The 23758-nt window shown below is 61.0% G+C and overlaps 5 protein-coding genes across 5 annotated transcripts in view; 2 read left to right on the top strand and 3 right to left on the bottom strand.

Moving 5' to 3' along the window:
- Positions 1 to 133: 133 nt before the first annotated feature.
- Positions 134 to 2257, bottom strand: LOC131563625 (chymotrypsinogen 2-like). Its single transcript, XM_058813735.1, has 7 exons — positions 2209 to 2257; positions 1965 to 2068; positions 1767 to 1846; positions 1587 to 1665; positions 900 to 1080; positions 391 to 524; positions 134 to 317 (listed from the first exon to the last, which is right to left on the bottom strand). The coding sequence occupies exons 1-7, from the start codon at positions 2255 to 2257 to the stop codon at positions 156 to 158; spliced, it is 789 nt and encodes a 262-aa protein (XP_058669718.1). The 3' UTR covers positions 134 to 155.
- A 695-nt stretch (positions 2258 to 2952) lies between these two features.
- LOC131563610 (chymotrypsinogen 2-like) lies at positions 2953 to 4772 on the top strand. The gene is made up of 7 exons (XM_058813719.1): positions 2953 to 3001; positions 3142 to 3245; positions 3364 to 3443; positions 3545 to 3623; positions 4130 to 4310; positions 4403 to 4536; positions 4611 to 4772. Exons 1-7 carry the CDS (start codon positions 2953 to 2955, stop codon positions 4770 to 4772), a joined length of 789 nt encoding a protein of 262 aa, XP_058669702.1.
- A 669-nt stretch (positions 4773 to 5441) lies between these two features.
- On the top strand, positions 5442 to 6370 carry LOC131563702 (probable D-lactate dehydrogenase, mitochondrial). Its single transcript, XM_058813813.1, has 4 exons — positions 5442 to 5504; positions 5618 to 5730; positions 5967 to 6108; positions 6191 to 6370. The coding sequence occupies exons 1-4, from the start codon at positions 5442 to 5444 to the stop codon at positions 6368 to 6370; spliced, it is 498 nt and encodes a 165-aa protein (XP_058669796.1).
- Positions 6371 to 6910: 540 nt separating this feature from the next.
- Positions 6911 to 12736, bottom strand: BCAR1 (BCAR1 scaffold protein, Cas family member). The gene is made up of 6 exons (XM_058813443.1): positions 11987 to 12736; positions 10638 to 10799; positions 10309 to 10413; positions 8756 to 9904; positions 8458 to 8547; positions 6911 to 8122 (listed from the first exon to the last, which is right to left on the bottom strand). The coding sequence occupies exons 1-6, from the start codon at positions 12734 to 12736 to the stop codon at positions 7607 to 7609; spliced, it is 2772 nt and encodes a 923-aa protein (XP_058669426.1). The 3' UTR covers positions 6911 to 7606.
- Positions 12737 to 19821: 7085 nt separating this feature from the next.
- Positions 19822 to 23758, bottom strand: part of CFDP1 (craniofacial development protein 1) — a 59079-nt gene continuing 55142 nt past the window's right edge. The window contains exon 7 of the mRNA XM_058813612.1: positions 19822 to 20567. Coding sequence (XP_058669595.1) covers positions 20477 to 20567 — 91 coding nt within the window. The 3' untranslated portion in view covers positions 19822 to 20476. The remainder of the gene's footprint in view (positions 20568 to 23758) is intronic.

Raw genomic sequence — 23758 nt, 5'->3', positions numbered from 1 at the left:
TCTGGCCCAGAGAACTGACCCCAGTCCACCGCATGCCCCGAACCTCAGCTGGGGGTCTCCCGGCCACCCGCCTGCCCCGAGCCCCACTCCTGGGCGTCCCGGCATGGTGACAAGGACACAGTGTGCTCAGGAGATTGCAGCATTTATTGAGGGCCTCAGTTGGCCTCCAGGATGGAGTCGATCCAGTCGCGGAGTTTGGTGACGCGGGCGTACACGGTGGGAGAATTGGTGTCGCAGGTGCTGCTGCCCCAGGAGACGATGCCCACCAGGTTCCAGGCGCCGTCCTTCTGGCACACCAGCGGGCCCCCGGAGTCGCCCTGCACGGGGCAAAAGGTGAGCGCTGCACTGGGGCCCAGGGCCAACGGGGGCAGTGGGGGCCAGGGCACCTACCATGCAGGAAGAGGCTCCGTCGGCGCCGGCACAGATCATCACGTCGCGGATGCGGAAGCCCCAGAACTCCTTGCACTGGGTGTTGGTGAGCAGGGGCAGAGCCACCTGCTGCAGCACGGCCGGAGTGTGATTGGCTGCGGGGAAAGGGCAGCGTCAGTGCCGGCACCGGGAGCGGGAATGGGGAAGGGGCTGGGATGGGGAGGGCGGCACCGTGAGGATGGTGGTGATGGGTACAGGATTGGGTCAGGCTTGGGGGTTGCTGCTGGGATGAGGAATGGGACTGAGACAGAGATGGAGATATGGGAATGGGATGGGGATCCAGATTCACATTTGCATGGGGATCTGGATGGGAGATCGCCATGCCATGAGCATTATGAGTCAGCATTATGAGGATGGGTACTGACCATATGGATGAGGAAGGGGACAGGCAAGACCTCAGACAAGGATGAGAATGGGGTTTGGATGAGCAGGGGACAGGAATGGAGATGGGAACAAGAAAGTGCAGGTACCGTTGGCGTCAGTGAGCCCCCAGCCGGTGGTGACGCAGGTCATTCCCCCCGGGAATTCGTCGGTGGCCTTGGGCAGGCAGACGGGGGACACGCGATCCGACAGCTGCGCTGGAGTGGCCAGTTTGATCAGGGTGATGTCGTCGTGGATGGTCAGCATGTTGAACTTGGGGTTCTTGAAGACCTGAAGCACGCAGCACTGCTCTCAGCACCTGCACCCCCTGCCAGGGTGCCAGGCACTGGGCACGCCACAGGGATCAGTAGGGCCCTTGGGGACCAATGGGGACCACGGGGGCTGCTCCTGTGGGTCCCGTGATGGCAGGGTGTCTGAGCTGCAGGGCCCAGTCCCTGCGACACTGGGGAGCAGGGACATCCCAGGTCACGACCCCTGCTAGGATGAAATGGACCCTGAGGCCTGAACCCCTGTTCCTCGTGAGTTCCTGGGAACACGGGGACATGCAGGGCACCTGACCTGAAGGATGAGTGGGAGCAGGGACACCCCAGGGGATTGCCGTGCAGGGATGTGAGGTACCATGGACACCTCGGGGAACCCTGACCCTCTGGAGAAGGGGACCCGGGGACTCCTCAGGAGCACGAACCCCAGGACAAGGGGGCCCGGGACATAAGACCCCAGGCCGCCTGTGGTGGCCGCGGGATCCCGCAGGCACACGGACCCCGCCCCGCAGGTACCTTCTCGATTTTCAGCTCCTGCTGATCAGGGCCGGGTGCGTCCTGGTCGTAGGCGCCCACCACCACGGTGTCGGTTTTCCTGGGCACAGGCAGGCGCTGAGCACGGCGCGCCGGCACCGCGGGTTCCCAGGGCACCCCGTGCCCAGCCCCGGCCCGGCCCGCGGCACAGCCGGTGCCTACCTGACGCCGCAGTGCGCAGCGGTGACCACCCAGTTCTCGCTGATCAGGGAGCCGCCGCAGAAGTGGAAGCCGTTGTAGCGCTGCCGGGGAGAGCTGCCCTCAGTGCCCGGCACCAGCGCCGGCGCCAAGGCCGGCGTGCTCCGTGCCCGGGCCCCGCACGGCACCCACCCCTGCCCCCGGCCCCTGCGGCGCTCTCACCTGCAGGGACACCTGCCATGGCCAGGACCCTGCCACCGCCGCCTCTCCGTTGACAATGCGGTTGTAGCCGCGGATGACGGGTGTGATGGCGGGCACGCCGCAGTCTGCGGGACACAGGCGGCCGTGGGACGGCGGCTCCGGCCGCTCCGGCCCCGTGTCCTCTCCCCACCGCTCCCACCCGCCCCAGCCCCGAGCCCACCCCGCCAAGCCCCACCACCCCACGCACTCTCAGGGAGGGCGGCACGGGCAAAGCCCGCCAGAGCCAGGCAGCTCAACACCCACAGCAGAGCCATTGCCACTGGTGAGGACTGACCTGCCCGGCACCCGGTGGCTCTTAAATGCACCCCTGGGCACCTCCCCGCTGCTGCTGGCCTTGCCACCGTGGCCTTGGGAGATAGCGTGGCAGATGGAACTTCTTCCAGGAAAGGCCCGGGAACATGACACCTGGAGCCAGTATCCTTGGCTATGGCTGTGGGACAGCACTGGCCTGGACTAAATGCTGGCTCCTAAGTGTCCTTGGAATCAATCCAGCTCGCCCATGTCCTTCATAATTGGGGTGCCAGAGCTGGACACATCACTGCATGTATGGTTTCAGCATAGTGGAGTAGAGGAGCAGAATCCCCTCCCTTGACATGCTGCCCAAGGTGCTGCAGTTGTAGCCCAAGATACAGTGGGGTTTTCTGGGCTGCCTGCACATTTTGTCATGGAGTGGTGGAGTTTGGAAGGACCATGGAGTTCTCTTAGGGCTGGGTCTGCAGAGACCTTCCAACCTGCCACACAGATAGGGCTTCATCCAGAGGTCCAGGTGCCTGGGACGACAAAGAGTTGTGTGAGAAGATTCCAGAACTGGCAATGTGCCAGTGGCACCACACCAGCTGCCACGCTATCTCCCAAGGCCACGGTGGCAAGGCCAGCAGCAGCGGGGAGGTGCCCAGGGGTGCATTTAAGAGCCACCGGGTGCCGGGCAGGTCAGTCCTCACCAGTGGCAATGGCTCTGCTGTGGGTGTTGAGCTGCCTGGCTCTGGCGGGCTTTGCCCGTGCCGCCCTCCCTGAGAGTGCGTGGGGTGGTGGGGCTTGGCGGGGTGGGCTCGGGGCTGGGGCGGGTGGGAGCGGTGGGGAGAGGACACGGGGCCGGAGCGGCCGGAGCCGCCGTCCCACGGCCGCCTGTGTCCCGCAGACTGCGGCGTGCCCGCCATCACACCCGTCATCCGCGGCTACAACCGCATTGTCAACGGAGAGGCGGCGGTGGCAGGGTCCTGGCCATGGCAGGTGTCCCTGCAGGTGAGAGCGCCGCAGGGGCCGGGGGCAGGGGTGGGTGCCGTGCGGGGCCCGGGCACGGAGCACGCCGGCCTTGGCGCCGGCGCTGGTGCCGGGCACTGAGGGCAGCTCTCCCCGGCAGCGCTACAACGGCTTCCACTTCTGCGGCGGCTCCCTGATCAGCGAGAACTGGGTGGTCACCGCTGCGCACTGCGGCGTCAGGTAGGCACCGGCTGTGCCGCGGGCCGGGCCGGGGCTGGGCACGGGGTGCCCTGGGAACCCGCGGTGCCGGCGCGCCGTGCTCAGCGCCTGCCTGTGCCCAGGAAAACCGACACCGTGGTGGTGGGCGCCTACGACCAGGACGCACCCGGCCCTGATCAGCAGGAGCTGAAAATCGAGAAGGTACCTGCGGGGCGGGGTCCGTGTGCCTGCGGGATCCCGCGGCCACCACAGGCGGCCTGGGGTCTTATGTCCCGGGCCCCCTTGTCCTGGGGTTCGTGCTCCTGAGGAGTCCCCGGGTCCCCTTCTCCAGAGGGTCAGGGTTCCCCGAGGTGTCCATGGTACCTCACATCCCTGCACGGCAATCCCCTGGGGTGTCCCTGCTCCCACTCATCCTTCAGGTCAGGTGCCCTGCATGTCCCCGTGTTCCCAGGAACTCACGAGGAACAGGGGTTCAGGCCTCAGGGTCCATTTCATCCTAGCAGGGGTCGTGACCTGGGATGTCCCTGCTCCCCAGTGTCGCAGGGACTGGGCCCTGCAGCTCAGACACCCTGCCATCACGGGACCCACAGGAGCAGCCCCCGTGGTCCCCATTGGTCCCCAAGGGCCCTACTGATCCCTGTGGCGTGCCCAGTGCCTGGCACCCTGGCAGGGGGTGCAGGTGCTGAGAGCAGTGCTGCGTGCTTCAGGTCTTCAAGAACCCCAAGTTCAACATGCTGACCATCCACGACGACATCACCCTGATCAAACTGGCCACTCCAGCGCAGCTGTCGGATCGCGTGTCCCCCGTCTGCCTGCCCAAGGCCACCGACGAATTCCCGGGGGGAATGACCTGCGTCACCACCGGCTGGGGGCTCACTGACGCCAACGGTATCTGCACCTCACGGTGCCACCCTCCCCATCCCAGCCCCTTCCCCATTCCCGCTCCCGGTGCCGGCACTGACGCTGCCCTTTCCCCGCAGCCAATCACACTCCGGCCGTGCTGCAGCAGGTGGCTCTGCCCCTGCTCACCAACACCCAGTGCAAGGAGTTCTGGGGCTTCCGCATCCGCGACGTGATGGTCTGTGCCGGCGCCGACGGAGCCTCTTCCTGCATGGTAGGTGCCCCTGGCCCCCACTGCCCCCGTTGGCCCTGGGCCCCAGTGCAGCGCTCACCTTTTGCCCCGTGCAGGGCGACTCCGGGGGCCCGCTGGTGTGCCAGAAGGACGGCGCCTGGAACCTGGTGGGCATCGTCTCCTGGGGCAGCAGCACCTGCGACACCAAGACCCCTGGCGTGTACGCCCGCGTCACCAAACTCCGCGACTGGATCGACTCCATCCTGGAGGCCAACTGAGGCCCTCAATAAACGCTGCCACCCCCTGAGTACACTGTGTCCTTGTCACCATGCTGGGACGCCCAGGAGTGGGGCTCGGGGCAGGCGGGTGGCCGGGAGACCCCCAGCTGAGGTTCGGGGCATGTGGTGGACTGGGGTCAGTTCTCTGGGCCAGAGGACACCTGTCCAGGAGTGCTGAGTGGCATGGGGACACCTGGCTGGGAACGGGGACAGATGGACAGGGGAACTTGGTGACACGTGCTTGGGAATGGGGACAGATGGACGGGGGTACATGGTGACTCCTGTGCCCAAATGGGGAAACCTGGCTGCGCACAGGAACAGAGGGGCAGGGGGCATGCAGACACCTCATTGGGAAGGGAGGAGTGCGGGGACATGTGGTCTCCTATGGGGTCATGGACCCCTGCCCAGCTGCAGGGATACTTGAGCAGGCATGGGGACACCTGTAATGGTAGGGCCATGGTGAATGCAGTGACTCGGCCCAGGCAGGGGACAGCACAGGAACATGAGCACAGGCACCGGTGGGACCCAGGTCCCTCTGGCAGGGACACACTGGCGCGTGGCTGGAGCCACCTTAAGGTGTCAGCGTGGGGGAGGGCCAGACAGGCTGCGGGGGAGGGCAATGTCCCAGGCCGTGCAGTTCCCATGGTGCCGTTCTTGTCCCGTTGCAACATGGCCCTGCGGAGGGTGCTGGCGCTGGCAGCAGCCCTGGGGCGCCGCAGCTGCTGCTCCAAGGTGGGGCCGGGGCTCCAAAGGCCACTCGGGCCCTGACGTGGCCACTCGGCCTCGTGCCCGCGATCAGACCCTGTCCAGGGCATCCCTGACGGGCGCTCGTTGTTCCCCCGCAGCCCTCGCTGCCCCCTGACTTCGTGGAGGCCCTGAGGGCCGTGGTCGGGGCCCCCAATGTCTCCACGGCCACAGCGGTGCGGGAGCAGCACGGCCACGATGAGTCCATGCACCCGTGAGTGCCCCTGGGGCTGGGAGCCCTGGGGAGGGGAAGGGTCATAGGGAAGGGAAGGGGGAAGGCAAGAAGCATTGTAAGGGGAGGGTTATACAGGAGGGGCCTGGTCCGGGAATGGGAAATGTTTGGGTAGCCAAAGGGCCGTGGGGAAGGGAAGAGGCAGGTGACAATGCCAGGCTGGGCAAGGGCCATGGCGAGGGTCAAGTCAGCTGGTCAGTGGTGCTGCCTGTGCCCAGGTGTGCCCCCCCGGACGTGGTGGTGTGGCCCCAGGCGGTGGAGCAGGTGCAGGAGCTGGCAGCCCTCTGTCACCGCAGCCGTGTGCCCATGGTGCCCTTCGGCACCGGGACCGGCCTGGAAGGAGGCGTCAATGCCGTGCAGGTATGGGCTGCCCCGGCACCCCTGACCCCCAGGGGCTCTGGGTGCCCGGCCGTGCCCTCAGCCCCGGGTGCCCCTGTGCCAGGGTGGCGTCTGCTTTGACCTGAGCCGCATGGACACCATCGCAGAGCTGAGCCTCGAGGACTTCTCGGTGGCGGTGGAACCCGGTGTCACCCACAAGGCCCTCAATAAGCACCTGCGTGGCACCGGGCTCTGGTTCCCTGTCGGTACTGTGGGCGAGAGGGGGTCATGGGGCTGGGAGTGACAGCACTGGAGGGGCTGGTGATGAGGACACACTTAAGGAGCTGTGGATTGTGTGGTGTCCACAGGTATGCTGATTCCAGGGCAGTAGCAGAGGGGGTTGCCATGGTTCCTGAGGTTCTGGAAAGGCTGGATAGCCAGGACCAGGAATGCTTGGGGTCATGGGCTACCATCCTCTCTGCCACACCAAACCCATAGGTCGCGTTGTGACCATGGCCCCTGGCAAGGTGCTGTGATGGACACTCATCTGATACTGGTTCTAGGGCCATGTGGCCCTAGTGCCCTGCGCTACCACCCCTCATTTCCCCCCAACCCTCTTATAGGCCCACCCCTTGTGTCCCATTAACTCTCTGTGCACCAGCAGTCTCCACAGGCTAGTTTTTTAGGAGGACAGGATCTCCCCAGCCCTGCCACAGGGCCTCTCCCTCACCCCAGCAGGCACATGCAGATACCCAGGAGATAAGGGGTGTTTCTAGGCAAATCTTTATACTGCTGAGGGACTTGGGGCCAAGTTTTGGAGGGGGCTGCCACGTGGTAGCTCCGGGAACCAGCGGAAGCTTCCCCTGTTTTCAAAAGGCACCAATTTCAGTTCGCGTTTCGGTCACAGCTGGTACTGTAGCACAACCCGAGACGTGAGAACGCACACGTTAGCCCCTTCCTGCCCCAGCAGCTCCCCACCACCCCTAACCCCCCTGGGGACCCCTATCCCCAGCCTCCAGCACACAAGGGGACAGTACAACCCATCTCTGTCACTGTCCCACCATCACAGGAGATGGCTTCCACACCATTAGGACCTCCTGGACACCACGGAGTTCTCCATAGTCTTTCCGAGAGCTGAGCAGCCACAGCATCACAAAGGGCATCTCAAATTGCATCTCAAGTTGCCAGGCACACCCTTGGCTCACCAGGGACATGGCCCCATGCCCTTCAGCCCAGAACTGGTGCTAGTTTTGTATGGAGAGAGGACAGCAGGCAAGGAGTGGACACAGATCCACCTCCCAGCTTTGCTTTGTTCTGGGCCCAGCTCAAACCATTCCTGGCCCCTGGCCAGAGGGAGGAGGAAGGGGTATGATGGCTTCAGCCCCTCACCTCTATTCCCACAGAGCCCCAGCCCCCCGGTGTGCATGGGAGTCTCTATGTACATGTCAGCTTACACCGGGTGGAGAGGACTTGCGTGGAGGGAAATGCATGTCTGGGGAACGGTGGGGGCCAGAGAGAGGGGACAGTGGCCCTGAGGCCATCACATGGCTGCCAGCTGGCCCAGCACCATCCTGAACTGCTGCGTGCTGTTGGCAAGGTCCTTGACACGCTCCACCATGTCCTTGGAGGCGGAAGGCGATGGGTAGTGGAGGGCGGCTGCCTTGGTGGTCATCACGATCTCCTTGAGCATCTCACACAGGAGGTTGCTGTAGTGCATCACCTTGTGCTGGACGTCCTGGGCCTTGGCCTGGCGGGACAGCGTGTCCCCAATAAAGACGAGCTTGTGGGCACTGAGGATGACAAACTTGCTGTGGGCCACAAAGATCTTGGGAGGTTGGTTGGTGCTGACAGCAGTGAAGAAGGCATCGACAGCATTGGTGAGCGTGGTGAGGTTGGCCTCACACTGCTCCAGGTAGAAGAGGAGGAGCTGGCGGTCAGCAGGACACAGTGTCCCCCCGCCCCGCGCGGGGCTGTAGTGCTGGGGGGGGCTCCAGTTGGACAGGTCGTTGTCGATGGGGCGCGTCACCTCCTGCTCCAGCCGCTCAAACTGCTTCAGCTGTGGGAGAGACAGGCATGGGGCAGGGTGGCCACTGAGCCAGCACCTGCTCCCCTCCATGGAGCCACCAGCACAGGTGGCCATGGCCACCAGCCCCAAGGAACACAGTGAGAGACAGCACCAGCCAGGACAGCCATGCTAGGCTCCTCTCCAGGATCAAGGTGCCTACTCCCCTCTTTACTAGCATAGCACTGGTATGGAAGGAAAGATAGAATGTACCATGAGAACATCCAGGGAAGAAGGCTGTGGTCAGACCAGCAGCAGAGGTTACAACAGAAGCAAGACATGGGGCCCTGTGCATAGCAGCACCCACGTGCCTGCCCCAGTGCCCTTACCTGCTGGTGCTCCAGCTGGTCCTTGCTCTGCCGGATGATGTTGCCTTTCTCCAGCAGTTCCTTCTGGGTCTTCTCAAACTCCTCCTTGCCCTGCAGGGGCATGACATAGAAGGGGTCAGCAACATCAGCCTTGCCACAGAGCCCCCCCTGCCCTGGGACATCCCTGGTCCACAAAGCCCTCAAGCTGGAGGGTAAGAGCAAAACACAGGCAGAAGCAGAGCTGCCTAATCCCCCCTGTGCCAGAGAGCCACCATCATAAACACTACCTGTAGGAAGCAGCCCCCATACCCGTGCCCACCTGGAGATGCACATAGTCATAATCCTCCATCCAGCCGCTCTCGCTGTTCTCGTAGGGCCCATCAGGTGACTCCTGGGCCAGCAACTTGGGAGGGGAGGGCAGGGGCCGTGACTGGATGCTGCTGGCCTTGTCGGAGGGGTGAGGGGGCCCATGGCCACCACTCTCCACCGCCGGCTTTGTCCGTTTAAAGAGAAGGGAGGCATTGCCATGCAGGAAGGAAGCCAACTGCTTAGTGTCATCAGGAACACCGCGTGAGTGCATGATGAAGTGCTCCAAGTCGTCTGTGCCTGGCTTGCTGCTGGCCAGAGCACTGGGGGCCCAGTGGCAAGCGTCCAGCGCTTGGCCATGCCGTGCCAGGGCCTGGTAGACCTCCTCCATCTTCTGCAGCTGCTTGCTGAGCTTGGTGTAAAGAGAGCGGTCAGAGGCCTGGGCAGCATTGCCCACTGCCCCCCGGGCAAACTCCAGCAGGTCCCGGAGGGCCGTCCGGACGCCCTCGGCTGCCCCACGGATGTTGGCAGCATTGGCCTCCATGTGCTCGGGGCTGCGCCAGTTGGTGCTGATAAAGGACATGAGGTAGGAGACAGCGCTGCTAACGCCACTCTGGAGCTTGGCCAGCGTCTCCATGGCGGCATCCAAGTCCAGGGAGAACTCCTTGCCGGCTCCCTTAGCCGGCTCCTTCACAGGCACCATGTCCAGCGAGGACGTGGAGACGTTGCTGCGGGTGCTGCCTGTGCTGGAAGCCGAGAGGCGCTTGGCATCAGCACCCTTGGCCTCACGGTCCACTTGTGGGGGGACGTCGTAGATGTACTCGCCCTCCGTGTCCACTGAGCCCTTGCCCGGTGCGTGCAGGTCCCGGGGCACATCGTACACCTCCTGGGAGGGGAAGCTGGATCCCCCCAGCTTCTTGAGGCTGGGGGGCACATCGTAGATCTCGTGGGAGAGTGGCAGCTCAGGAGCACCTTTCCCAGCTGCCGGAGGCACATCGTAGACGTCCTCTGGCAAGTAGGGCTCCTGCTGGGCCAGGATCAGGGGGTGGCGGGAGGGCTCGAAGGCTTTCTGCTTGGCAAAGGCGGGTGGCACATCGTACGTCTCCTCCCGCGCCGGGCCATCGGGCACGTCCTTGCTCACTGAGGGGGGGACATCGTACACCTGCAAGGGCAGAGCAGTGGCACTGTCAGCACTGCTGGGAGAGCTGGCCTGGGTGGGCATGTGGCTGCCCTGAGCTGCAGGGCATGCAAGTGCCAGCACTGAGCATCCAAGACATCACTGGGATGAAGCCATGCACCCCAGGGGTGCCCCTGCCCTTTGGCACAGGAATCAAAAAATCCTAGAGCAGCCCAGGTTGGAAGGGACTTTGAAAGATCATCTGGTCCAACCTCATCCCCTGGATGTGAACATCCAGCAATCCATTCCTTGGCATTCTGAAAGCCTCCAGTGCCAGGGACATCACCACATCTCTGGGGAGACTGATTTAGTAAATTATTTTTCTCCCTGTAAAAATCTGTTTGTCATTCTTACACAAAGAAAGCTGGGAGCTTCCCAGCAGCACTTACAGTTTGGTGCAAGTTCTTCTCCACACTGGGGGGCACATCATAGATCTCTTGCCCCGGGTCCTGCCCATTGGGACCCTTCACTGCCATGGGAGGAGTGTCATAGACCTGGAGAGGGGGAACACAAGAGGATGTGTCAGAGAGATGGTGTGGTCACCCACCTCCTCTCAGGGACCAGGGAATGGTGGAGGTGCTCAGAAGTGGCACTGAGGTCCATATAGTATAGTTTTGGGTGCAATTTAGCCCAGTATGGATCTCAGGCTGTGACAGATCATCTCCCATTTTTAAGGGCAGATCCAGAGATTCCCCCCTGACACCCACAGCAGTCTCACCTCCTGGCTGAACTGGCTGGGGACCCCTCCTCGGACAGGCGGCACGTCATAGATCTCCTGGGAGCCCGTGGAGATCAGGTGGCGAGGGAAATCGTACTCAACCTGCTCACCCTTGGGGGAGTCATAGACATACACCTGGCCCACACGGGTGGGCACCAGCACCTGCAAAGAGGGAAAAAACATGATGTGGGCACTACCGAGCATCTCCCACCCTGCATCATTCCCCAAACCCAGCACCAGGGCCAGAGAGAGGATGGTTTGGATTCCACACTGGATTGCCTGGAATCAGGGTCGGCCCGGTGCCACGGGAGGGCGCTCCCCGGCCGGGTGTGCGGCGGTGCCGGGGACGGGATGATATCACCGGTTATTTATAGCGGTGAGAGAGTCTCTGCAAGAGACAAAGCCCGGCCGGCACAGCCGTGGCATGCAGAAAGCAGCGGCCGATCCAGGCATGGGCCGGGGTCTGCCAACACCTGGAGACCCCTCCCTGCCCACAGCTCCACGCCTGAATGGGTCATTTCATGGTGACACCAGAGCGGAAAATAACCAAACCCGGAGGGTAATGGCACCCTGCCCAACCAGTGCCAAGGAGGGCTGAGGTGTTGGGCTGGTTCTTCCTTTTCGGATGTTCCTTGTGCCCTGGCTGTGATTTGGCAGCTCCCTCTCCTCCCTGGCTGCTTCCCAGGGGTATGAGTTGGAGTAGCCTTCCCGGAAAACACGACACTGAAAGCACCTCACTCCTCTTCCCCGGGATGACGTGCCAGGGTAGGGGCAGAGCCAGAAGGAAGCCGGTGTCCATTAGGCTCCATGCTGGGGACAGCCTGGTGCCTCACCCTTGCCTCACCAGCGTACCTACAAGCACTGGCAGGCTGCCTGGCACAGTCAGGAAATGCTGGCACTGCCTGTCTGTTCCTGTGCTCCCAGGTGGAACAAAACCTCACAGCATTGTGCTGGGTACCACAGCTACTGCTACAGCTCCAGAACCCAGCATCCCAAAATAGCTCTGGGGATACCAACACTCTGTGCCCAAACCAAACACACTGCCATGTCCTGGGTGACACCAGCACAGCCCACATTAGAAACCATAAGGACCAGAATGCTGAATGCTGTGCCAGCCCCAAGAGGGGCAGCTTACATCAACTGGGGCACCTCAGCCACTGCAGGGACCCTCCCAGTGCACCCACTCCTGCCAGCAAGGATGCCCACACAACCCCAGCAATGGGGACATGGGCTGCCTGCTCCAAGTGTAGCAAGCTGAGAAGCCCAAGCTGTGCCACCTGCTTCTACCCATGGACCACAGAGCACCCCACAAACACAACACACTCCCACGTCCAGTCTCCCCATCTTACCTTGCCCTGGGGCTTGTGCCCTTCCCTGCTCCTCATGTCCAATGACGGCGGCACCTGGTAGATTTCTTGAGCCTGACCAGCTGAAGGAGGAACCTGGTAGACATCCTGGGGGGGACTGGCAGAGCCCCCTGGGTACGCCTCTGCTGCCTGGCCCAGGGAGGGGGGAACCTGGTAGATTTCCTGGCCGGGGTTGGGGAAGGTGTGGGGAGGTGCCTGCTTCGGGTAGGTGGAAGGCTGCTTAGCTGGGGCAGGAGGAAACTGTCCAGTGGGTGCTGAGCCCGGGTACAGACCCTGCTGTCCCTTGTTGGGGACTGGCATCAGATAGACACTGTCCCCTTGGGGTGCATAAGCAGGGTGCATGGGGGTGTACTGCGAGGCGGGTGACAGCGGGGTGTAGCCCCCTTGGTGGTGGAAGGGCAGAGCCGCCTGGGGTACAGATGGCTGCGGCGGTGCCTGTCCCTGTGCCGGGGCAGGCGCTTGCTGCTGCGGCTGCTTCTTGTCGTACATCCCCACGAGAATCTTGAGGCGGTTCCCGGGAACGATGCCCTGCCGGCCATGGAGCGAACAGAGCCACCAGCCATCCAGCCCCTGCGTGTTGCGCTCCAGCACCGTCATGATGTCGCCCTTGCGGAAGGAGAGCTCGTCCGGGGACTCGGCCACGTTGTCGTACAGCGCCTTGGCCAGCACGTTCTGGAAGAGAGCCCCGCGCCGGGGCGGTGAGCCGGGCCCCGCCGGCCGGTGCGGCGTCATCCCGGCGGGCGAGAGCGGGGCGGCAGCTCAGCACCGGGACAGAGCCCCGCGGGCCGGCAGCTCCCGCCAGCTGGATCTCCCCGTTCCAGTCACCGCGGGATTCCTCGCTGGAGCAAAACCCACCCTTCCCAGAGGTGGTGCTGGGAAGGGGCCGGGCCCTTCCGCCTCCCCGGTTTCGGGGGGCCTCCTCTGCCTCTCCCGCCCCTTCCCTCCGCCGACTGGGAGGGAGGAAGTGCCGGGGCGGTGAGTCAGCCGTGGCCATCGCACGGCACCCGCCGTCGGGCCCGGGCCCCTTCCACCCCGCGGGGTCCCCCAGCCGGGCGCCGGCGGCACCTGCCAGCGCTGCTCGGGGCCGCGGCGGCGGGACGGGTCGCGGCCCGCCCGGGATGGCAAGGCCGGAGTCCCGGCTGTCCCGCGGCCCTGCCCGCCGCCGGTGCCGCCCCGCCCGGTGGGGCGGAGGCCTGGGGAGGCCCCTGGCCCCGCTGGGCGCCCCGCGAGTCCCGCAGCTCCCTGCCCCGCCAGGAGGGAGGGGAGCAGGCAAGGCCTGGCCGTCTCGGAGCGGGGGAGCTCGGCCAAGGTCACGCCAGTGGGATCGGCCGCACAGGAGAGGCCCTGCCCGGGCGGAGCGGTGAGGGGGCTGAGGCCTTCCTCCTCCTCCTCCTCGTCCTTCTCCTCCAACAGGGCCCCCCAGCAGCCGATCCCCCGCGCCCTACTTGTCCCCACGCACGCCCCCGTGCCCTCCCCCCGTGTCCCCGCTCACCAGGTAGTTCATCTTCCCGCGGGGCCGCTCCGGCCGCAGCGGGCCGGGTGCGGGGCCGAGGGCCGGGCCGGGCCGGGGGCGGCGGGGCCGGGGCGCGCGGGCGGCGGCGGCGCCGTAGGGATCGTTATAGCGCCGCGCGCGCCCGGCCCGGCCGCTCCGCCCGCCCCCATTGGCTGCGCCCGCCCTGGGGGCGGGGCCCGGGGCGAGGGGCGGGGAAAGGGGCGGGGTCTCCGGCGAAGGGCGGGGCGGGCACGGGGGCGCAGGGTGAGGCGCGCGTGTGTAAAGGGAGCGGAACGGGTGTGACACCGGCCAGGGGTGTGACACCGGCCAGGGGTGTGACACTGGACAGAGGGGTGTGACACCTGCCCAAGGCTGTGACACGGGCCCAGGGGTGTGATGCCGGCCCAGGGGTGTGACCAACTGCGACAAAGGGTAAGGAGAGCGAAACAGTCGTGCAACAGATGTGTGCACTGAAGGGTGTGCAACAGGTGTTGTAGTGAGCCTGCACTTGGTGTGTAACAAAGTCTATATGCGATGTGCAAGTGAAGGAAAAAGGCTCTGCAATGGGTGTGTAATGATAAAAGATCATTAAAGGTTAATGGGTGTGTAACAGGTGTGGAATGGGTGTGCAATAAAGGGTAACAGGTAACTGGGGAGTTCTGGGGTGTGTAATGGGGATGTTGTGTATAGCAGGGGCATACAAGGGGCCAGTAATGTGTAGCTGTAGGTGCAATGGCACACCCTGGCACACATGGGACACCTGGCACAAAGGGCACACCACTGTACCCGTGGCACACCACAGCTGCCTGTCAGGCCTGCTCCAGTTGCCTGGCTCCATGGCCCATGGACAGCCCAACAGCTGGTGAGCCTGGTTTGGCATCACTGTGTGCTGCACCACAGTCCCTGCCACCATCTGCAGAGAGCCGGGAGCAGGCTGGGAGGGCGGCTGCAGCTGGGAGCTGTGGGAGGCACACGTGTGAGCTGCGTGGGGGCACAGGACCTACGGACATGCACAAGCTGCACGGACACCCATGCTGCTCCCCAGGCGTGGGAGAGCCAGAGCACAGAGGGAACCAAGGGAAGGGACATGAGGGGTGCCTGCAGCCAGTGAGCTCATGGGCAAGTGGGCAATGAGTGCGCCTGTGTGGGAGCTGCAGGCCAGTGAGTGAGGATGTGTGTGGGGAAAGGCCAGGAATGTGCCCCTGACTGTGCCCCTGACTGTGCCCGTGCCTCCTGGCTGCCATCCCCCTCAAGGCATTTCCTCTCACCCTCCAGGGTTACTCTCAGGCCACACCAGGGTGCAGCAGCAGAGCTGAGGCCAGATTGCAAACGTGTCTGTCCCTAGAAAGCAGTACTTGAGCCACCACCACTGTCCCAAACTTGGAGGCAAGTGTCCCTGTGTATCAGTGCAGAAAGGGAAACTGAGGCACGGCTGTGGGTGGGAGACATCCGCTGGTGGCAGGGGCTGCGGTCAGCCCGCAAACCGCAGCTGCCCCGGCGGGCACAGCCTCAGCCCTGTGGTTTCCTCTTGTTGGTGACAGTGGTGACAGTGCAGGCACCGAGCACCGGGACATCCTCGGGATGGGCTCAGGGCTCCCCAGCCTCTCTTCACCACTCTGCAGCTGATCCCATGAAGCCAGGGTGGGTTTCCTTTGGAGACCCTGAGTCTGGTGTGGGCCCACCACAGTGAGGATTTCCTGGGATCCCTGAGGTGTCCCCAAGGTGAAGCTGTCACCACATGACTTCAGGTAGGTGCTGAGGGGCCGTAAGCTTCCTACTTTTGGACTTAAAAGCAGTGGGAATATCACTTTTCCCTCTCCCCATGTTGATGCTCAGATCAAAGTGTTCACTGTCAAACTCAATCCCATTTTTGGTCCATCAGAGCCAAAAATCACTGCTTGCATCTGCTGAGCACCCCAAGCTGGCAACAGCTCCTGCACATCCCTGCTTCCACAGCCAAGCACCCATGGGGCAACAGGCACCAGCAGGTCTTCCTTAGCCTTCTCCTACCTTTGAGAAAATGAAATGCCAAAAAGAAGAGGAAAAGTGGAGCATTACAGGGGCCCTGCAGCACTGGGGATGCTCAGAGCTGGACTGGCTGCCACAGCATCCCTGTGCTGCTGCTGGTGGCAGTCCCAGCAGTCCCACGCTGTGATTCCCTGCCAGCTCCACTGGACACAGGGCTGGGTGCTTTGGGATGGATGCTCTTTGGGATGCAGGTTGCCCCAGCAACGGTTGCTATGGAAAACACTTCAGTGGCAAATTTTCCAGCCATATTCATGTGTCCATCATTGTCTTCTGGGGAGTCCCTGGTGCACGGTGAGCCAGGCACGGCTGGCTCTGCACAGGCAGGGGACTGGCTGGGCTGGGCCCACCTATTCCTGCCTTTCTGCAGCTTTTTCTGCTGGATATGGTGTGAGAAGGTGTAGGAGGACTCCAAAGTGGGATTTGGGGGGCATGGCAGATGTACAATGGACAGGGGGAGCAGGCTGTGCTGAGCCATGCCATATTAATTGGCAGCAGCCAATTAATGCCCCATTGGCAGCAGCCAATTAATGCCCCATAGGCCCAGCCCCAACAATTGCATGAGATTCTTTTTGGTGAATCAAACGCAGGGCACAGCTCAGGGACAGTGGGACACACCAGGAGCTGGGCTGGCACTGGGATGTTTGCTGGGACCAGCAGCTTGGGCTGGGGCTTCCTGCTCATGCCCACAGCCCTGCCAGGTCTGTGCTTGGGAAAGCTGCTCCCCACCTCCTGCAGCAGCAATAGGATTACACAGGACTGAGTCTCCTAGCAATGAATGAAAAAATAAATCCTATAAGGCAGGACAGGATTTATTAGACTTCAATATTCTGGAAATAATGAGGACATTTCTCTTGGCTTGTAATATCACGGGACCCAACAGGATCACAACCAGGATTTATCCCTGTGCTGCTCTGTGGCACTGGGTTGGTTCTCAGCTGTGGAGAGAAGATGCTGGGGGAGGCTGCTTGCCTTTCCAAAGAGCAGGATTGCAGGGCACCCCCTCATCTCCAGCAAAGCCAAGGCAGGCTGCAGGGCTCAGGCTGCCCCAACAGTAGCAGCTCTGTTTGTCTCCCCATTCATCCCCAGTGAGGGCTGGCGCTGATCCTCGCCCCCAGCTGGGGCTCACTGCTGGGAGGGGAAGGGCTGACAGCAGGGAGGGCTGGCTGTGCCACCACCATCAGCTGAGCTTCTAATGTCAGTGCCAGCACAAGGATGCCCCGGGGTGGAGACCCTCGAATGGGGAGGGAGACCCACAGGCCACTCCATTACTCTCCATTAAACACACTGCAAACAGAATCCCACTGTGCTGCTGGGTGGGACATAGCTCTGAAGCAGAGGTGGGAAGAGGCTGAAAACAACAAATTGGAAAAGAGGATACAATGCTGGCAGCATCACCTTCCAGGTACCAGCTCTGCTCCTCTCTTCCTGGCTGCAGGGAGATGCTCCTAAGGTCAGCTCCATGCTCTGGTCCCTCCTTCTCCCATCTGCCACCCTTTGCCTGATTCCAGCTCTGTCCATGAATCCCACTGTGGTCCTTGGAAGAGCCTGAGGCTATGGGATGCACCCCCAGCCAGCCAGCATTCAACCTCCTCCCATGTCAACATTTATTCCCGTGTCTCTTTCACTGCAGCAGCTTTAAATGCACACTGTTACTCCCTGTCATGATTCCCGTGGCCCCATAACAGCCCCCACAAACTCCAGCAGATCAGCAAAGCTGAGCCTGTGGGTGTGGGTTGGACACAGCTGGTTTTACCATGGCCCCAGCACATGGATGTGTGGCAGAAGCCCCGACCATCAGGACACACAGACACAATTGGAGCCTTGTTTGGGGCTCAGCTGCACAAGGGGCCCCTTCAGGCAGCCAGGGAAGGGGGAGATCCTCGGTGTGAGGTGATGCTGTGGCCATGAGGAACTCCTCATAGGGCCAAAATTACCCCAAGCAAATGCCCAGGGTGGGTCCTAACCCATGGAGAACATGAGAGAAGACAGCTCAAGGTGGGAATGTCTCAAAAGATGGGCCCACATCTGAGAACATTGCTCCTCACAGAAAGTGCAGGGCTGCTGGGGACATCAAGGGCTGCTGGGGACACTGAGGGCTGGCGGGTCCTGGGGCCACCCCCCTTTGTGGGAAACAACTGGGCAATGGAAATAGCAAGCAGAGAGGGGTTTTGGTTGTTTTTTTTCCTTCCAAAGCAGCCAAGCTGTGTTTTCTGGAGACCTGTAAATCACTCCTCATCCTCAGGAAAGAGAGGCGAGGAATACATGATCCAACGCAGCAAACACGCGGGAGGCTGGGGAGCGTGGAGGAGGCCAGGGATCAGCCCAGGCTGGAGGCTGCTCCCAGCCATCCCACCCAGCCTGCCCCAGCTTGCTGGGCCCGGAGCTGGCACTGCAGCCCAGCATCCTCATGCTGAGCTGGGCACACCATGCTGCCACGAGCTGGGAGCCCAGCAGAGAGGGGAGGCGAGGCTCTTGGCCATTGCCATTACATTGCCCTTTTCCAGCAGGTCAGGCTGCTTCCAGGATTTCAAGGTTTTCCACATTGCTCAGCTGAAAAGAAGAAAAAACTCTGGAGGGTTTCTGAAGAGCATAGCTGGGACTGGCAGGCAGGATCCCATAAATTGCAGGTAATCAATTTTCCCAATTCGCCAGCATACCAGGGAGGTTGTGCTGGCCACATCCCTCTAACACACCATCAGTGTGCATGTGAATCCAAAGCCACCCCCAAGCCATCCAGAGCCAGATGCAGCTGCAGGACACACTGTGGACACAGCCTGGAGCTCTTTAATGCTTTTAAAAACAAGGCTGGGTTTGGTCCCTCTGGCCTTTGGGATCTCCAAGGGTACTTGTTACATCTCCGTTCTACTCTTGCTCATGATACAATGCACAGAATTATTTTCCATTTCTTACCTCCTTGGTGCTGCCCAGCTGCTGGAGCAGAAAGCATATCCCTGGAATCACAGTTTTTGGTTGGCAGCCCCAGAAGCCAGATGCCATGGGGTCCCAGGGCAGAGATGTTCCCAAGTATTTCCTCTTCTCCTCTCAGCAACAGCAGAGCAATAGGCAAATAATTTCCCTGGCTGCCTGCTCAGCACTCAGCAGGCCCAGCCCTCCCAGCTTGCTTGTGGCTACCTCAGCATCTCACCATCTTCTGGGATCTGCAGCAAAACAACCCTGGGCTGCCTTGGAGTCATTGTTGGGAGGGTCCCTGTAAGCAGGGCCGGACAGCACACAAGGGGAGAAGGTGCTGGAGATGGTCCAGCACTACCATTCTGAGCAGGACAGCAGCCAAACTACTGCAGCAGCACCTGCCTTGCTCCACAGCCCACACTGGCCCTGCCAGGGCCATTTACTGCCACTCAGGAGCCCCAGGCCGAGATATCCCCACAACAGTGCCCTGCACAGGGACTCTGGCTGTTTTTGCAACCTAAGCCAGAGCAGCAACTGGCTTGGAAGTGTTTGGAGATGAAAACATGTCATCACTCTGTTGTTTTGTTTCTGTCCAGTTTGAGGCTTGTCTAAGCAGGTCCAATACAGCTGATTCTGTACAGAACAGGGTGCCAAAGGCTGCAGCTCCTCTGAGCATGTGGTGTTTTGTTCTGTCTATCCTGCAGCACAGTCACAGAGCAGGGGCTGACTCAGCAGTGGTGAGCCCCAGGCTCAGGCTGTGCTCAGAGCTGCACGGAAGGGGCCATGGCAGCGATGGCATCGCTCACCCTGTGGGCAGGAAGGATAGAGGGACTGGGGCTGCTTTCCCCAGCACAGCACCAGCATGGGCTGCCCCACCAAGCAGGCCCAGAGCATCCTGTGGGGAAATGCTGGTGAATACCTCTGCTCCAAGGATAGGCACAGGCCAGACATGGGGAGCTGCCCAACTCCACCAGAGCCAGGCCAGCAGGGATGGCTGGGATGACAGAGCATTGCTGCTGTCCAGCTCCAGCTGCTCCTTCCACACCCAGGCGCCTTGGCCTGCCCTCCAGGCAGCTGCACTCGCTGAATGTCCCTGCGTGGCCATGCTTTGGATGAGTTTCCTCACTCCTGCAGCACTGCTACAGGACTACATTGACCTTGTCATCCCCAATTCTGAGTTTCATTGCACCACCAGCCCCAGTAATGAGGAGGGAAGGTGGTTCAAGCACTTGCTCTGACCTCCAGGCTGCTATCAGGGCACACACTGGGCACCTCTGAGAGAGGTTTTTATGACTCCTGTCAGACACTCCTTACTGTATGTGATCCTTAATTTCTTTGTCCTCTGCTTCCCACACAAACCACACTGCCAGCATGCAGAAGTGTTGGGATGGAATACTTTATTCACGTGAACACTCAGATCCTGGCCCTTCCTGCCTGCTGCAGCTGCTCCCGTCTTCTTGACAGCGTGAACAAGGAAGGATTTCTTCACCAGCTTGCTTAACCCCCCCCAGCATCATCAGACCCCACAAACAAGTACAGACAGTTTGGCTTTGTCTGGACAGGAGCACAGGGTGGAGGGGCAGGGAGTGCTGCGGGCTGGCAGAGCAGGCAGAAGGGCTCCAGCCCACAGCTTGAATGTGCACAGCAGCCATGAAACCTTCCTGCAGCTCCACTCTCACCACTGAACATGCTGGTACTCTCCCAGCCTTGGCAGCTCCTCCTGCTGCCAGAAGCACCTGGGATTGGAAAGGATGAGTGCCACCACCTCTTCTCCTTGGAAAGTTGCTGCCAGAATTACACCAGAGTCTTCTATGAGCTGCTGGGCCATTTAACCCTCCAAGTGCCTCCTGTCCACTGACAAATACCCTCCCCAAACTATTACAGTAAAAGGAAAACCCTGTATGTTGAGACACACAGGCTGAGTCTTGGGTAGAGAACAGTTTCCGTGCTTGGCGGTCGTCGGTGGCCGGCAGCCCCCAGCCAGCCCTGGGGCACAGAAGGGAGCAAAGCCCCCATGTGGGGGGCTGGCCACCCCCAGCACGTCAGGGCTTCATCCTGCTCAGTCTGATGTCGCGTTCGATTTCGAACTGCCTGTGATCCACGCGCTCCAGGAACGCTTTCCTCTCGATGTACCTGCGGGGAGGCAGAGGCAGAGGCTGTGAGCAGTGCCTGTGGCAGCCTGAGTGGCCCCAGCCTGGGGCAAACCCCACCTGAAGGGATGACAGGGAGGGAAAGCACTGTCAGTCTCCCTCCCTCTCTTTCCATGAACTGATTGCTCCACTGAACATCTATGGACACCAAAACTGCTCTGGTGGTCCCACAGACTAGAGAGCTGAACTGCCTGATTCTGGTTCCAGCTCTTCTCCTACAGCTGAGAATGTCCTCCACAGGCACCTTGAAGGGGATCAGAGCAGGCCTTTTGCACCACCTAGCAAAGCAGCTCAAACCCAACCACAACCTTCAATACAAGCTGACAGGCCCATGATACAAGGAACAGGCACGGGGAGCATTAGGGATGCAAAAAGCATCACCCAGCAAGCCTGCAGCAGCTCAGGGATGCAGGCCAGGGGTTTCCCAGCCACAGACCACCTTCTAACCACCGAGTATTTAGTGCTGCCCCTCAGCATGGCACCTGAGTGCTGCAAGGAAGAAGGCACGCCTAGGCCTGGAAAAGCACCTTGCTTCTCATTAATGGCATGCAGCTGAATTTTAATGTAGTTCACTGCAAAACCTTGCCATAGACAGCCCGGGGCTGTGCTACTAATTAACCTAGAGAAGGAGTGAAATTGCAATTCAAAACAGGAGCTGTAACTGAATCATCACAATTGTTTTGCATTTGTTCCAGGGTGGCAATCACTGGACTGCCATGACAAGGTCATTAAACTTGTGAGGGGAATCACTGAATTTGGCTGTTCTGTTGGTCACTGCTTTTCCTGCTCACCAGAGCAGCCTACTGCTTGAAAGCAAGAGCAAAGCCTAAGGGAAGATGAGCATCTCAGGCTCTGCAGGTTTTCCAGGCTGCTGGATGGTGTGCATGAAAGTGCCCAAGGCCCACATGGGAAGGTTAAAGGCCTCTCCTACCAGTGGTCTCTCTGAGACAGATGAACATTTGGTGATGAGGTCCCTGCAAGGTCAGGCTGAATGGGGCTCTAAGCAATCTGATCTAGATAAAGAATTCCTGCTCACTGCTGGGGGTTGAATTAGCTGCCCCTTAAAGGTCCTTTCCAACCTGAACCATTCCGTGATTCTGCAATTCTTTATGCTACAGCTATCCAACGTGTACTGAATGTGTCCCCAGCAGGGAGCCTCTGCCCTTGCTGCAAGGGACAGCCCTGACTCTTCCTGCCCACCCAGTCATCACTGGAAATGAATTAATCCAGATTCATTTCAGTGAGTGATTCCCCCAAGCGGGTGAACAGCCCCATGTGTCCCTGCTGCCACCCACTCCCATCTCAGCTCCAGCCCTTCTCGTGCTGACACAAGTGGGTCAGCTCATCTCCGCCGGCAGCGAGGGGCAGGGACCAGCACAGTGCAATGCTGGCTGGGAGGAGGTGTTTTTGTGGCCCCTGCCCCTCAGTGTTGGAGGAGGGCTGTGCACTGAGGCCCCCTCCCCAGAGTGGCTCAGGAAAGGCAGGCAGGGGAGTGTCGCTTCCCTTCATCCCTGTGAGCAGGGAGGCTCCTGGGGCTGGGCCCAGAGAGGCCACAGGAAGGAAGCTGAGGGGTCACACTGTATGTGCTCAGTGTCATTACTGGGTGTGTGGTTTCTCTCCCCCTCCACTGCTGAACACCAGCCACAACCCCAGCTGGGACAACAAGGACAGGAGGTACTGATGCTCATCTGGGAACACCCCAATGGCCTGGGCAGCAACAGCCCAACCTACTGAATCCAAAGCTCTTTTGGCTCCTCTGGGACACCCATCTATCAAGGGGTCAGTCTCTTTCTTCTCCTCTTCCCCCTGGCTGCTGTGCCTCTCTGGTGGGCAGGGCCTGCCTCCTGGGGGACTGATATGGATCATGAACCAGGAATGCGGTCTCACAGCCACAGCCAGTGCTGCACGAGGAGAAACTGCCACCGACATCATCCCATGGCATTGTCCTTGGCTGGCCACAGAAAAGTGCTCCAGGTACCAGAGCAGACCCCCAGGCAGTACCTGGGCATACACTGGGGCTGGTGGGGCCTGGCTGGTTGTGCTGCAGGCACACAGGGGCTGGAGGTGCACACAGACGTGAGCAGGGGAGCTGCAGGGCCAGCACAAGCCCCTCCATGCTCTGCAGCCTGTGCTGGAGCTGCAGCTCTCTCTATGCTCAGCCAGCTCTGTGCAGACAACACCAAGGCACCACCAAGCACGGTGCAAAGTGCACGAGTGAGGCACAAACACCCGTCCTGTGCTTGTCTAAACAACCTTTGCTACCTGAATCAATAGCTCCTGTAAATCATCAACCCGCCTGGAAACGGGGCAGCTGTGATCCACAGCAGAGCAAAGTAAACCCACTGGGAGGGAGCAAGGCTGTCTCTGCTAACGAGGGCAGCTGCAAGCTGCTCTGGGGAGGGTCCTTGGTGCTGCCTGTCCCCTGTCAGTCACCATCAGTCACCCGGTGCAGGAGTGCTGGGGCCGGCTGCTCCCCCATGGGGCTGCCCTACAAAGGTGGCCCAATTAAGAGGCCACTACACATTTCCATTTATAAAGCACATCAGAGAGATGAACAGCAAAGGGGATAGCTTCCTCTGCTCCTTACTGCAGCCTCTCCTGTCAAATGCAGGACAGGCCTTCAGGACTTGATACAGCCAGGCTGTTAAAGCCCAGATTCTACTCCTAAGGAAATGCAAATCCGTGGATGGGGGCTGGGGGTACAAGGGGTGGAAAATCAGAGGCAAGGGAGGACAGGCAAGGGGATAGCACATGTCCCCTCTGTCTCAGGAATTCTAGGCCCAGGCTGTGGCTGGCTGATAAATGGCACTGGCAGCAGAAAGATGCCACAACCCCACTGCTCCCCTGGTTGCTGTGTTCTGGTGTGGCTGCTGGAGAAGGGCCAGGGAGGTGCGAGGAGCTCTGGGCTGCAGCAGCTTCCACAGGGTTAGCACAATAAAGGAATTCAGCCTGTCTTCTCTCCTGAGCAAAAAGTAATGCTTCCTGCCTTCCTTGAGACACGCATAGACCATCTCTGAAAGTGCACAGGATGTGTGGCACTGAGCAAACATCTCCAGGAGTGGGCTGCAGCTCTCCTTGCCAGGCAGACATTTACAATCACACAGCAGGACACGTGGGGAGCACAGGTTTCCAACAGCACCAGGGATTAAAGGCGGTGCCTGCTCTCGCCTGCCT

This window comes from Ammospiza caudacuta, chromosome 13 (assembly GCF_027887145.1).
Source record: "Ammospiza caudacuta isolate bAmmCau1 chromosome 13, bAmmCau1.pri, whole genome shotgun sequence".
In the NCBI taxonomy this organism is placed as follows: Eukaryota; Metazoa; Chordata; class Aves; order Passeriformes; family Passerellidae; genus Ammospiza; species Ammospiza caudacuta.
Note: the sequence above shows the minus strand (reverse complement) of the source record. Positions and strands in the feature narration are given on the sequence as shown.